A 15,343-nucleotide genomic window follows, 5' to 3' on the forward strand; every position below is an offset into this window, starting at 1 on the left:
GCCAATACCAGGAGCCACACACTAAAAATAAAAATGATTCATAATTTGGGGCATAATCAGGAGCAAAAAACAACAACAACAACAAAAAATAGAATGTAGCAGGGAAACTGAAAAGTACCACGCCAAAGACAATGGGTCACGCCAGAACTTCCAGCAACATGCCCCCCAATCCAACAAGTACCCGAATCCCAGGAAAGGGCAGCAAGTAGTGGTATAGGGAGAGGCAACACCACTCTCCATGACCAGGTGCCACAGTATTTCTATGTATCATGGTGACTTGTTATGTCGATTAATAATAATAATAAATTTCTGCTACATCCTGGTAGGATTTCTACTGTGCTTTAAATACTACAGAAATGCTGGAACTGCATTTTAAAGTTATCAGACTCAGTAAACAGTTAAAAAAAAATGTACCCTTTAAAATAAGCATGTTTTAGAAAAAGAATAGAATACCCACTTTATTTTCCATTCAGAACACACACCAGTTAATGCACATCAGAGGAAAGTATCAGTGCATTTACTCACCATCAGACTGCACAATATGGTCTTTCCGTTTTCATGTATTGGCCTCCTTGACTGGAGACCATTACAGAGGCTGTTTGGGTTCCCCTGGCAATCCTCCTGGGACTTCACAGCCTAAACTATGTTACTCTGTTTGTGACGGGGGGAACCGATCCTTGGGGTGGACCAATTTCATCAAATTGTAATGAATATTCTCTAGATCAGACATGAAGACAAAGAAACAATCCATTTTCTTTTTTCCCCCTCCAGTATTCAGTCACTCTCCATCTCACATCCAATTTCCAATCAGAGAGGAGATTACTCTGACTGAAAGCTTGTTGTTGAAATCTAAAATAAACTGAGGTTCACACAAACAGGTTGTCTTTATAAGTTTTATTTACCTTTGCAGAGAGGTCAAACAACAGCACAGACAGCAGTCTGCATGCGCTTTTTTTTTTTTTTTAAAAAGCAAGTGGAATATTTACAGAGACGGTATCTACCTCCCATGTTCACAGAATACATTCAGAAAATTGTGTATAAATGACAATTTATTCACCAATATGTGGTTTAAAGATGACAGCTAGAAAGGATTAATTACATTACAGCTTTAAGAGAAAAGATGAACATAGACTATTAGACAAAGAGTGGTCAGTGGTTTTCTACACCAACCCTCTTGAATATTAATTTCAGGGAATTCCTTACTGAAAGCGTAAAATAGCAAGTACAATATTTGAATCAAGTACACAAATGGATTTATAAAATAGTTTGATTCATGATCTCCAGATAATTGTTATAATGTAGCTACATCTTAATTTCTCCCTAGGATTAATCCCCAGTTAGTTTAAGAGCTTAAGCTAAGTTGCGTGACTGGCAGATCAGACATGTCATACCGAAATGAACTGAATGTGCCTGTAAAACTAACCAGACCTATCAGAAACATTTGGCCATGATATTTTGCTCTGTTTAGTAAATCTCGCTCTAAAGATGCAAAACTGAACAGTTCAATTTTGGGAAGACAGCACCATCTCTGTACTCAGAGTATGATGGTCATGTACAGCTGTTGAACAAACAAACTATAAAGAATGTAAAAGATTCTACTAATTCTACAACATTGGAGTGAATTAAGTGATATTTTACAGTGGAGTTTGTCCTGCAGACACTTTAGTTGATGTGTTGTGATGTGACTCTGCTCATCTGACAGCTTTCTGTCTCTGGATTGTTGGAGCGACTTGATCTGAACCAGCTGAGGGATAAAAACAAAACAAATGAGAAGCAATAACTACTTAGTATATAGTTTTAAATCTCCCTGTACAACTCATGCACTTAACACACTGTTTACTGCAACAGTTACACCCTTCTTGCATATGTTCTTTTTCAGCTATTTATTAATAAGTGACTTTTATGTATATATATATATGCCTATATTGTGCTATTCTTAGTTAGTGTATTGTCTGTCTCTGTTAATGTTTGTTTATAATGGAGCACTGTAACGAAAAATAATTTCCCCTAGGGATCAATAAAGTATTCTGATTCTGATGATTCTGATTAAATGAGCAGAGGTGGGAAATAATGAAGTGCAACTCTTTATGTATGTGCGTATTTTACTTAAGTAGTTTTTTAATTAAATCTTTTTTACTTTTACTCCCTAAATTTTACAATAAATATCTGTACTTTCTACTACTATAAAACCACGTGGCATAGTCAGAGGTTAAAGTAGGCTGCAACTTAGTTGTTCTCCACGCCTCCTCCTCTCTTGCTCCTCCCACCCTTCTGTCTCTCTTTCACTCGGCCATCTCTCCAGGACGCACCTGCTGTTCATCACCCTCGTTTGGCACCTCGACCCAGTCAGCAATCACCTCGGAAGTTATATAGGCTGGGGAAGAACTGTGTGGTGCAGGTTGTTTTTTGTCCTGTGATTCTACACTATCTTTCTAGGTGTCGGAAAGGTCCAATTACATGTTTGGTCTGCCTGTGGCGTTAAATTGAGTGAGTAGACGGGCCCGTGGGCTCCGTAAGTGTCTCCCCGTGGTGAGGAGTGAAGTGGGAAGTGCCTCGTTTATTTGTTTGGGACTTTCGTCCCATTAGGTTACATAAAGGACAGCCGAGATTAATATGAATTATGGCTGATAATGAATTCCACCTTCATACCAACAGTATATGGCATAATATAAATACAGCATAAACAGTGTACTGTCAGTATAGAGGATGGAAATCAGTCAGGACAACTCATGAAACATTGACATACATCTGTTTAAATTTAGTTGTGTAAATCCACAAAAAGCAGTAAACCTCAGAGCAGCAGTTAAAACTGGAGCTCTCAATAGAAATTATTCTGTTGATGAATTTTTTCCCCCCACACTGAGCCACTCCTTCTTAGGGTTCCCCCACCCTCTGAATCCGACTTTAACCCCTGAATGTGCTCATTTTCCTGTTTAGAGGTAAACCCACCGGTTACAATGTGATCAACTGAAAATTTAGTTATTTTTAATTTTCCTTCTTTTTCTCTGCTCATGTTCTACTTAACTGATACTGGCAGAGATAGTTTATTTCAGTCTAATACCAAGACTGAAATAAAGTTTGTATTGCTATTTACCAATATAATGTTATTATTACATTAATATAGCACATTGTTCATTTAGCTTTGCATAAAAATAGGTAGTAAAAAGGTTCTTCTAGGAGTTCATTTTACATTCTTACTTTGAGTATATTTCAGAGCCGGTACTTTTTGACTTTCACTTTTACTTCCAAACAAGCTGAATTGGCATTTCAACTTTTACTCAAGTATGTTTTAGCACAAGTATCGCTACGTCTACATAAGCAAAGACTCTCTGTGCTTTTGACACCTCTGCAAATTAGTGTATCATAGAAACATTTTTCTTACCACTCAAACATGCCCAGTGTGCTCACAAGCATTATGATTCCCACAGTCTTCACTATAGTGTAGATACCATCCAGTGTTTCAGCTGTAATGCAACAGGATTGTAGAGCAAAGAAAAACTGTAATTGACAGAATAACTGATTAACAGTAAATAAAAGTTTTTAAAGTGAATCAAAATCATAATTTTGAAACAAGGCTGAAAAAACCCATGAAGAAGGATCTTTAAAGTTCATTAAAATAAATTCAGTCTCACTTAAACACATTTCCTTCTCTCCACTGTGGTAAGGTATGATGCAAAGACAATTTAGCAAGAAGGGGGGGGGGGATAAACACTTTATACACTTTGATGATTGAATTCATTTTAAAAAAATCAAGCTAAATGTTAGCTGTGACTGACTTTTACCTTCACAGTAAGTAAGAGTTAGATGAATCACTCCTGATGTCTGATTACCCAGATCATTAGTGGCCACACAGTAATAAACTCCTCCATCTGTTACATTGAAGCTGTAAATCTCTCCTTCAGATACTTTCACAGCTCCATCTCTGCTCTTCTTGAACCAGGTGAAGCTGCTGACTAGAGGTTTGGCTCTGCTGGAGCAGGTCAGCTTCACCCAGCTGCCTGCTGACACCAAACCTGATGGACTGATGGATGCTGAGGTGTACTTGGGAGCATCTGAAGAAAAGGAGTGACACAGATTACATTTGTTACAAAGAGCTGACTTCCCATAAATCATGATATGTTGACAGGATCCAACAACAAACTCTAATTGTCTTACATGAAACACTGAGAGTCTCTTCTGTCTCTGCTGTCTTGGTGTCTTTTCCTTGGTTCACAGGATATCTGGCAGAGCAGCTGATCTTCTTTCCATCATGTGTGTCTGACAGAGTGATGTTCTGCTGGATTTTAGTTGTAAAGCTTCCATCTGTGTTTTCCTCTATTTCGTTAGCAGAGTCTTGTTGGAGATTCCAGGTGAGTTGAGGAGGTGAGTGTGGACAGGGAGTGAGAGCTGAGCAGGTTATAGTGACAGACTCCTTCTCCTTCAGATCACCTGGGATTGTAATACTGGGCCTCCAAGGAGAATCTGTGGTTTGACAACACAAACATCAATACTACAGAGCAGACTGCGCCTCATACCAGCTTTTAAAATCTTTAAAAATCTGTAAAATGCAACTCTTAAATTCAGATGTTTAGAAATGTAATCAAGTACTCAGAATAATAACAGTGCACAAACTGAAATAAGAAAGTAGAAATGTCCACTCAGTGGACTCCGTATAAAAATCATTATAAGTGTAATATACAATTATCAAATTGAGTTTAATTTTCATTGATAATATTAATGAAAATTAAAATATTAAAAGTAAGTTTTTAAATGAGTGTAACTATATTGTATAATTATCTTATAAAATAAACTTGAAATTTCTTTACCCCTGACTGTTATTTGAAGAGGATCACATTCTGCTGTTGCCTTGAATGGTTCACTCTCTACTCTGAAGAAGTATGTGTCTGTGTATGTGGTGGTTAAATTAGAAAATAGAGTTGTGCAGTCTCTCTGACTCAGGTTCCCAGTAATACTGATTGGATAAATCTTAACTGCTGCACTACTGTTGAAGATCACATTGTTTGGATTTTCGCCAAATTTGGGTCGATTTTTAATCCACACTCCAAAGATTTTTCTTGGGCTCTTAAATTTCTGTTCGTCTTTGGGTCTGAAGCTACATGGGATTTGCAAACAAGATCCACTCAGTGCTTCCAGCTTCTTTGATGCATTTATGAAGACTGCTGCTTCATCAGGACAATCAGCCAAAGCATCTGTAAATACAACTGAATAATTATTACATTAACACCCTCATTATTCTTCTTTAAACATTATTAAATGTTCATCAAACTACACTTATACATCCTAGTAAGTCACTGAGATTTTCATATGTAAAGTTTTAACAGATATTCCTGAGGTGACAGCCATTTATCCTCCACCATTTAAAAAGTTGGATTCATTGTAAAAATTCAGAGTAACAAACATTAAAGACAGTGATCATATATAAAACAGCTCACCTGAAAGAAAGAGGACAATCAGTAACATGCCAACTGTCATCATGTTCAGATTGAAGTTCAGTGGAGCTGTGTGCACTGAAAAACAATAACAAAACACAGAAAACTGAATTCCTACAGATAACAAAACATCAATAAATACCCACTTAACATGTTGATGCTGAATAGCCATCAGCTGACCCCCTTTTGTTTCTTGTCTTGGTTGAAAAACAGCTTCAAAATCAAACTTCTGCCGACACCAAAATAGCACAGCAGTAAGTTTAATGTCTGCTGAACATGTTTTTGTAACTTTGCTTGGATGTTACTGAAAGTAAATCTTTATGCTGGTGGTGTTTGTGACAGTGGCTGCATTAAGGTGCATGAAACTGGATTTTTTAAAAAAGTTTTCTACATACATGTAAAGTTCACCATTAAACAAAAGGCCCGATTAATAAAAAGGCCCAGAATCTGCATGTAGATAATCAATAATGATTTTAAAGTGTTTATCTTTAGACAAACAACCATTTAGTAACCAAACCAGTTGTGAATCAAATGTATTTTTTAAAAAAAGACATGTGTTTCCCTGCTTTCAATATATACTGCAGTCATAAATGTCTCTTCCTCTGAAATAATACTACTGTTTTAAACATGATTTCTGGCTAACAATACTGTGTATCTGTATTAGATGAATTACAAATTTAAAATTTTATTTAAGAAGGAAAAAACCAAACACGAAAGGATCTCTTACCTAAGGAGCTCAAGTGAAGTCTTGTAACTGTAGAATGAAATGAAGCAGAATTACAATAAAACATGAACTAGTTGCTGCCAATGTCAGAAGAAGAACTAATGAAACACCCAAAGACTAAAACAATGTAAAAAGTTTCTTGTCCTTCCTGATTATGTTCAGCAAAAGAGGAAGTTACTGCAGCAGTCTTTTTTTCTGCCACTCACTTGTAAGTTTAACCTTTTAACAGAACTGCACAAAAAGTAACAGACAACGTACATGCTGTTTAGAAAAGTGCAGTTTTTTTGGGATGCAAAGTGAAATATGTTCTTATAAATTAAGAACAGTAGCGGTTATTGATACGGGCGACACGGGCGGTTGCCCGGGGCAGCATCGTGGTGGGGGGCGGCATCACGGGCATCGGCAAAAAAACAAAAATAAATTGCTCGTACTCATTCTGCCCCGACATCAGCCAGCGCATATTGGGAATGTCATAGGCACCTATTGGTTTTCTATCGCCCATTTGCTGGGAGTAAGGGCGCCCTCCGTTTGCGAGGTGCGCCTGCTGCTTGCGGCACAGGGAGGAGAGGGCGGGGCGGTGAGGGATTCACTGGTGGCTGGAGCAGCATCTAATAACCAACTCGCAAAATAAAACAAAATAAAAACAAACCAATAAACACGAAAACACCAGACATCATGATACAGACTTATAATTTGCACCGATGTTTTTTCGAAATTCTGTACGCGAAAAGTGAGCACGAGAGCCCTCGGTGCGCCTGCTGAAGTCAAAGTAAACTTAAACCCCGCTACATACAGTCCAGTATGTAGAGAGACGAGACGACGAGGCTCCAGTTACAGCAGTGCAAGTAAACAAACAATAAATATAAGAAGAGTAAGAAAATAAATATACACTTTAGGACTCGTGGTAAAGGGATCAATAACAATTTAAATTTTATAATTTACAGTTTGCTGTTTTAAAGTCTCACACACAACCCGTCGAAAGGGGGGGGGGCGGCTGCTTCCAAATAGAGCACATTTCATTCATAGTGATGTAAATCCAAGCCCATTATCTATTCATGATTTGAATCCTGGGTTGTGTGCACTGTAAGAAGTCATCTATAGAATTTACCCAATAAATCTGAGGTAACAATTTGCATAGACTTTTTTGTGGTAGATTTAGTTCAATATATTGTGTATAAAATAGCTTCAATAAAAAGCTATGGAATACTTAATTAAATTGGGTAAAATTTACCCCATATTTATGTATACATTCAACAGCTACTTACTCATTGAAATGAGGTAAAATTATCTCTTGTTTGCTAGTTGGTAATACCTGATAATTACTAATAAAATTTAATTATTATCAGTTGATAAACATTACCTATTCATATAAGGTAAAATGTACCCCCCCAAAAAAGATATTCAAATGGTTCATCATCTCAATGTTTTTATTCCATAAAAACACAGAATAAAGTGCAACACAACAGCTAATGCAGACAACACTTTCAAAGGCCACTTAGTCCATTTTAAAAGCCAAAAGCACATACAGAAACTCTACGAGGTTGTTTCTGTGCATGTACGTTATCAAACATATGTATAGATAGAACAGAACACTAACACCAACATTCAATAGTTTCTGTGCTTGCTGTCAGCTCCATCAAGCTATGTCTGGACAAAATATCCTCTGGGAACAAGAGGGGAAATGTGTGTGCATTGCATAAGCTTATTTTTGAGGCCGTGGACCCTTTTCAGTAGTTTCGTACCGTCAAGTTCCAAAAAAGTTTTTGAAAACTGTCAGATGTGTTCTTCAGCTCCTTCGGATATTCGAGGTTGAGGGCATATATCAGTCCCATCAGCAGTACACATGCCTTTGTTCGACTTCCACATCCCTCCATCACTTGGTTTCCCTCAATCACAATGAACACATCTGATGGATCCTCCTCAGCCATGATGTTGTGGATCACAATCACCTTCATCATATTGTCTGTGTAATCCTCACATTCCTACGTGTTAAAAAGAAAGAAACAAAAAGCATACACGTTTTATTTTATTTAAGATGCTTTTTCAATATATTTCAGTTTATCTAAAGAGGGGAGCAGACAGAAGATGAATGGAGAAGGGGAGAACAGGGGATAGGAGAGGACAGGAGAGAAGAACATTCGGATCCCTTGAGTTAATAAGTAATCTGTTATCAATATGACAAACCTGGCAGTCATGAAAAAGATCTTCTTGTCTTTCCCCGAGGTAGCTAATGAGGCAGCAGATAAGGAGATCCCTTTTCTTCTCAATGCTCTGTGTCTGTAGGGAGATACCATTTAGTGAAAAGACTAAGTGGAGTGATTTACTTACATTAAGACTGAATTACTTAAAAACAAAAACATGGTTGATGCCTCTCTCCAGCTTTCAACAGGTGAGAGGCTGGGTACACCCTGGACAGTCAATCACAAGGAAACATAGAGACAGACAGGATAAACAACCATGCACGCACACACTCAAACCTAAGGTCAATTTGGAGAGACCAATTAACCTAACAGTCTTAATTTGATCTGTTATTGTATATTTTACATGTTTGTATGGGATATTGTATTTGTTTTAAATGTTATATACCTATGTGGTATGTGACTTTTGTTGTTGGAGGAAGCCGGAGTACCTGGGGGGAACCCACACATGCACAGGGAGAACATGCAAACTCCATGCATAAAGACCAGGTTTTGAACCCAGGACCTTCTTGCTACCCACTGCCCTCCATAATTACATATTTGTGAAAAAAGTCAAATAACATAGGTCTTTCAAAGTGTCCAGCAGAGGTTTCATCTTGGAATCAGCAGCTCCTCCTTTGGCACGCATAAGCTGCAGAAGATAATCACAATCCTCAAAAACACATGGCACAGTTTCAAACATTTTTAGATGGCCACCAGAATGTTCAAAAAACTGCCTCTCATTGTCAAAAGAGCACGAATTACAGACAATGCATGTGAACGAAAGGATGTTGCCTGGCTAGGATGACTGTGAATGATGCCTTGACAAATGTGTCCTCAATGCACCCCATGTCTTGACAGTGCAAGGGCAATCTGCATGAAGGCAGGGTATGGAGTGGACTCGACCAAAATACCCATGTATTAGCCTGATGTGTTTCAGCAGGTCTAATCTTTTTGTGGTTGTGAAGTTGCACAACTTGCATTTCCAATTCATTTTCACATAACTGAGGACTTTGGTTAAGATTAACCACATTTTCAAGGTCAATGTGATTTATTTCATTTAGAAACTTGCATACCTATAGGGCTTTGGAGCGTGATGTCACGGGGGGTGGGCGTGGAAAGGATTTTGGCCCGATCCGCCATTTTGGGGGTCTAGCGCAAGTGAAAAGGGAGCGAAGTCACACACAACAGCCATGGTTCGTATTTGCTGTGTGGTCAGCTGCAATGTTCGATCACATGACCGGCAAGAGAATAAGGTTGAAAATGGTTTATCTTTTCATTCTTTCCCAACCTGCAAGCAACATGAGGCAGCTCGTGTATTGATGTTACCAAACGAAGGCGTCTAGCCTGGATAGCAGCTGTGAGACGAGCTGACGTGCAGTTCTCTTCCATCTCCAAATATCTGTTGGTGCTTCAGACATTTTCATTCCGGTAAGTTCTAAATATGTTCATATCACTCTTTATAGCCTATTAGTTTTATTTTCTATGCGCTCTGAGCTCATAGCAAATTAGAACAAATATCCTACTGAGTGATTTTGCAGAACTACCTTCTATCTATAGAGATGCTAATTATTTGGCATTATTGCAGCAAACCAGCCAATGAAATGGATGAAACACATCATGACTGGGTTCCAGCACTACACAAGGGACCTGCTGCAAACATACCACCATGCCAATCAGATTACTTCTTCCATGTGAGGGTGAAGAGTTGACCCTTCTGGATAAGATGGTGAAGGTTTGCTGCGTTTTGGTGAACAGTGTGATAATAAAACCAGGGAAGAATGAAACCTGCTCCTGTTAAATATTCTTAAGTCTTGTGCTGTTAAAATTGCTGTATTTTTTCAAAAGATACAGTAAATAAAGTAATGTTAGTAGTGGGTGATGTCATGTAAACACTCATGATTTTGTGTAAACATTTTGTCATTTGTAAACTATAAATGACATGGATTCTACATTGTAACTGATGTGATGTTCTATAAGGTGGTTTCAATTTAAAAAAAAAAAGAGGCAAAAATTAGTTTGTTTCTTTATTCAACTTTTGAACAGTGGTACTCAGTCAGTATATATTCAGTAAATGCAAATTATTTACACGGCAGTGCACTACAGGCATAAATGTAGACCCCTAGATAAAACATTATGGGTCATTCCCACAACCCACAGCTTTACTGTGTTCCAGCAAAGTATCCAATAGCAGTGACAACTCCTCCAAAGTAGCAAGTGGGATTTTTCTGTTTTGAGGACGGCTCCTTTTACCTGTCACTACAGATGGTCTGTTTATGTTTTGATCAAGAGCCTTTTTTTGGGCAGCTGAAGAGGAGAAGTCTATCTTATGGCCAACCTCTGGCTGTATTTTGGTCATATTACCCAGCAAAACCCAGTATGCAGGTTCATCTGTAACAGTCCTCGTGCCACAGATCAACACTGCTGCTTCTACATTAAACAGAAGAGCAGCGACATGGCTGCAGGTCTCTGCGACTCCGGCCTTACAGCTGCAGTGGGCGGCTTCAACCTTCCCTGTGATGCTCACAGTGACCCATGGCTGCAATGCTGGTTCATTCAGTCTTTGAGAGTGCAGGACCTGAAACACACACAGACAAAGTTCATTTAAAGACAAGAACTATGAGCCAAGGCCGACGTAAATGTGTTTTATCTACTTTATCATAAATGTAACAAAGTGTTTAGAAAGTTAGCACATACATGTAATTTTTCATTTCTTTATGTGTCCATCTATAGAACGCTGCATGTTATAGTGTAAATCTGCCTGCAGAAAATGAACCTAAAGTATGTACCGGTAATGCAAGGATGTCATCACTTTAGAGATGGAGAAAGCATAAAGTGACAATTATGAATCCCTTAATATGATAAGGAGATTCTGCAGGTCATTGATCAATATATAAAACTAAAATAAAATGTATTTTTAGTGACACAAGATACAAACATGGAAGCAAGATGTTTAATTAGGATTATTTATAATAAATATGAATAAATTAGTGCAATTTCTTTAACCATAAAGAATAACAATCCTTCAGGAGAATGTCACATCAATGCACTGAACTCGCTATGTTATCCACCTAACAGCCTCCACATGTTGTCACTGTAATTTCCCCTCATGAATGAATTTATGCTGCACTAATTTGAATGTTTGCAGGGAAATCAAACGCATTTCACTCGCAGTACTCGAGCTGACTTACCTTTGCTTGAATGACGACTTGTACGCGCTGATTCCACAGATAAGGTACGAAAATATGTCAGGCTACGTCAGTAGCGGTTGGTCTTCAGGGTTTCTACTCCACGGCCGTATTTCATACGGGTCCACATTTCCAATGCACGCTATTTTCTGCAAGTACCGCTGCTTCGCCTCTGAATGAAATCGGTCTCTATACAGTTCATTCTCTTTTGAGCTGCTTTTAAGCATCTTTCTTGTAGTCGTCGTTCCAACACAGTGTGTTTGGTTTGATTCGTAGACCCCGAAAATGGCGCTGCGCTCCCATAATGCATTGCGGCGTGACGTCAACTCCAAAGCCCTATTCCAGCAGCAGCACAGCTCCCTCTGCCTTTCGCTCACTGGCTGTCGCATGCCTTCGCCACATACTGCACAGTAGTGATGTGTCAGTCACGAACAAAATGGCTCTTAGAGCCGGCTCCTTATCGCAAGCCGTGGGTTTTTGGTTTTTTTTCTTCCCTTTATCTCACCCTCTCTCACACTTTTTTCCGCTTCACTCCGCATGTGAGCTTTGTGCTTTGCGCTGGGCAGAGGGGGGAGGGGCGGTAGTCACACTGGCAGTAGCACAGGAACAGAGCGGGAGAGAGAGAGCCAGGGACAACAACGTCTAATTTATATTTAATTGTGCTGCGGTTTGCAGTGTTTTGAGTTGTTTCACTTTAAATTGGTTTAAAAGGAAAATGCTGAACATTTAAATAGTTAAAAGTTGAACTGTGACTAGTTGGTTTTTGTATTATATGAATATTTATTACATTTTATGTGGAGTGAATAAATAAAAGTATATTTACGGTGGCCCCTAAAGACAAAGCACGTAAAAACTCCAAAACACGTACAAACTCTGAAGCACGTACGAAACACAACAGAAGTGCTCCAGAATGCTAGCCGCAGTGTTGAGCTTTTGTTACCTAGTGGCTACACAAGCCTGCAAGTACCAACGACAAATGAACATTTTTTTATTATTATTTGAATATATACGAGTGCTTGTGTATAAATACACATATGCTTTCAATTGTGTAATTTAAGTGATCTAGGTAGCTCTGTTTTGGAAGTTCAGTTAACTCTGGGAATGTGCTTTGGAGTTTTTACGTGTTTTGTCTCTAGGGGCCACCGCATATATTTATATATAAACATATATAAATAAAACCACTTTTTTTTACATTAGTAATTCCTTTTGTGCATAATTTTATATTATTGTTAATAATAAATTAATTAAAGCAACAAAACAACATGAAGAGCCGGTTCGGAGCCGAAAGAGCCGGCTCTTTTTAGTGAGCCAAGTCGAAAGAGCCGGTTCTCTAAAAAGAGCCGGAAATCCCATCACTACCGTCTCGCCTGTGTGATTAGCATCCGCTGTGTTTCCCGGGGTTTCCTCTTTGCCCTGTTCCCTTCTCATATTTAGTGTCTGTTTCTTTCTCTGCTCGTCGTTGCGTTCTTTTTGTTATAAAATTTCAGCACTCATCTAGATGACTTCCTCAGTCTCAGCTTTGCATATTGACGGTATGGAGTCAACAATGCCAATGAAACTGACCACATCCCACTGTTGGTGGTGCTGTTTGTGATCTGAGACTGACAAAGTCACTTGGATAAATGATGAAACTTTCTCCCATTGAAAACACAACCATACCTGGATGACTAAGCATGCTTTGAGTTATTATATGTTATAATTGTATTTATTATATGCACACACATTTTTTAAAACCTTCTTCTCATTGATTTTATTTTATTTTATTTTTTTATTGAGGATGAAGACTATGAGCCCCGACGGCCCTCATCCTCTACATGGCGACATGCAGCAGCTCTCACACCCAAGCAGGCCAAAAAGGTGAAAACTGGAAAGGCTAAACCAAAGTTCAAGGAAAATGGGTCTCCTGGGGTGGAAGAACTGTGGAAAGACAGGAATGAGGAAGACAGAAATCCTAACCCCTTCAGGTTTAAGCCAGCAAGGGACCCAGGCCCTACATTTAACACCACAACAGCATGGTCTCCTCTGTCGCTGTTCCAGCTATTCTTTTGTGAGAACGTTGTCAGAACAATTATTGAGAACACAAATGCCAATGCTGCAAAGAAAAGGAGGGCTGGCAGCAAGTTTCCATGGACTGCTCTCACGGTGAAGCAAGTTTACATCTTCTTGGCAATTCTTCTTTACACAGGCCTTGTAAGTGTACACCACAGAGCTGACTATTGGAGAAAAAAATGGCCTTATAACTTGGCCTTATAACTTTCACTTCCCTCGTGACACTATGTCAAGAAACCATTTTGAAGCCATCTTGTGGTCATTGCACCTTAGCAGCCCAAAAGATGACGAGGACAATTAAAATAAAAGAAACACCCCAGAGTACGACCGGCTTTCCAAAATAAAGCCACTCTACAACCAGATTGTGACTGCCTTTAAAGCCCTTTTCCAGCCATATAAAAACATTTGCATCGATGAGAGAATGGTGGCATATAAGGGTAGGATATCAATGAAACAGTTTATGAAGGACAAACCCACAAAGTGGGGATATAAACTGTTTGTCTTGGCTGATTCAGACACTGGCTACACCAGTAAGAGTGAGGTCAGCACAACATATGGGCTTAGCTACTCAGCTGTTATGGATCTTTTACATCTGTCATTGCTTGGGCAGGGCTACATTTTGTATGTGGACAATTTTTACACAAGCCCTACACTCTTCAGTGACCTATATAAAGAAAAAAATGGCTGTTTTGGCACTATTAGAAAAAAACAGACAGGCTTTCCGCGCACGCGCAAAAATTACTTTCCTAAGAAGGCTGAGAGGGGAGATGTGCGCTGGATAAGGAAAGGCGAACTGGTGTTTGTGAAGTGGACTGACACTCGAGAGGTCACAATGTGCTCCACAGTGCACAAGGCCTTCAGCGGGAAGACTGTGAAGCAAAAAGTGAAGGAGGCTGCAGGTTGGACAACAAAGGCTGTACCTGTTCCAGATTGTGTTGTAGACTACAACAAGAACATGGGTGGTGTTGATTTGTCCGATGCTCTGATTGGTTATTACACTGTCCTTCATATAACTATGAAATGGTATAAAACTTTGTTTTATCATTTCTTAGACATTGCTGTTGTTAATAGTTTTCTTTTGCATATGGAGTTATGCAAGAGGCAAGGTAAGGAGCCAATGACACAAAAAATGTTTCGGGAGCAGCTTGCCAAGGAGATGCTGGACTTTGCTCCTGCCTCAGCATTACCACCACCAACACCATTGTCTAACCTCACCTGCATGCCATGTTATTTTGGCAGCAATGCAACAGATCTGAGGAGATATTGCTGGAGGTGCCAGGATGTTGGCATCCTGAGGGTGAAAACCCCAATTTATTGTAGGGCTTACGACGTCGCTCTGTGCCTCACATCAAAAAACAACTGCTTTAAAGACTGAGAGTCTCTTCTGTTTCTGCTGTCTTGCTGACTTTTCCTTGGTTCACAGAATATCTGATAGAGCAGCTGATATTCTTTCTGTCATGGTCTGGGTGAGTGCCAGTGTGTATCTCTTGAGCCGGCAGTTCAACCTCTCGGAGGAGCCACTGTGTTCCTGCTCATTGCTCTCACCTGTGGGTAATTAAGCTGTGGACTTTAAGGGCCACCACACTCAACCACTCTTTGCCAGATTCTCAGCTAACTACAGTTAGTGCAGGCCACCACTGTGTTTTGTACACTTTAATAGCAAACTACCTTGTCTCACCTTTTATCGCTCTTTCATGACTACTCACCAGATTACCAGACGCAAATCTCCACCATACTACAGTGGAGAGCTCTACCTGGATAGTAGGTAGGTAAAAG

The 15,343-nt window shown here is 39.2% G+C and overlaps 1 protein-coding gene across 1 annotated transcript; it reads right to left on the reverse strand.

Moving 5' to 3' along the window:
- Positions 1 to 3,632: 3,632 nt before the first annotated feature.
- Positions 3,633 to 8,111, reverse strand: LOC105940532 (B-cell receptor CD22-like). Its single transcript, XM_024800574.2, has 6 exons — positions 7,925 to 8,111; positions 5,433 to 5,507; positions 4,806 to 5,189; positions 4,156 to 4,461; positions 3,783 to 4,052; positions 3,633 to 3,655 (listed from the first exon to the last, which is right to left on the reverse strand). Exons 1-6 carry the CDS (start codon positions 8,109 to 8,111, stop codon positions 3,633 to 3,635), a joined length of 1,245 nt encoding a protein of 414 aa, XP_024656342.2.
- Between the last annotated feature and the right edge of the window lie 7,232 nt (positions 8,112 to 15,343).

Source organism: Maylandia zebra, linkage group LG9 (assembly GCF_041146795.1).
Source record: "Maylandia zebra isolate NMK-2024a linkage group LG9, Mzebra_GT3a, whole genome shotgun sequence".
NCBI classification, from domain to species: domain Eukaryota; kingdom Metazoa; phylum Chordata; class Actinopteri; order Cichliformes; family Cichlidae; genus Maylandia; species Maylandia zebra.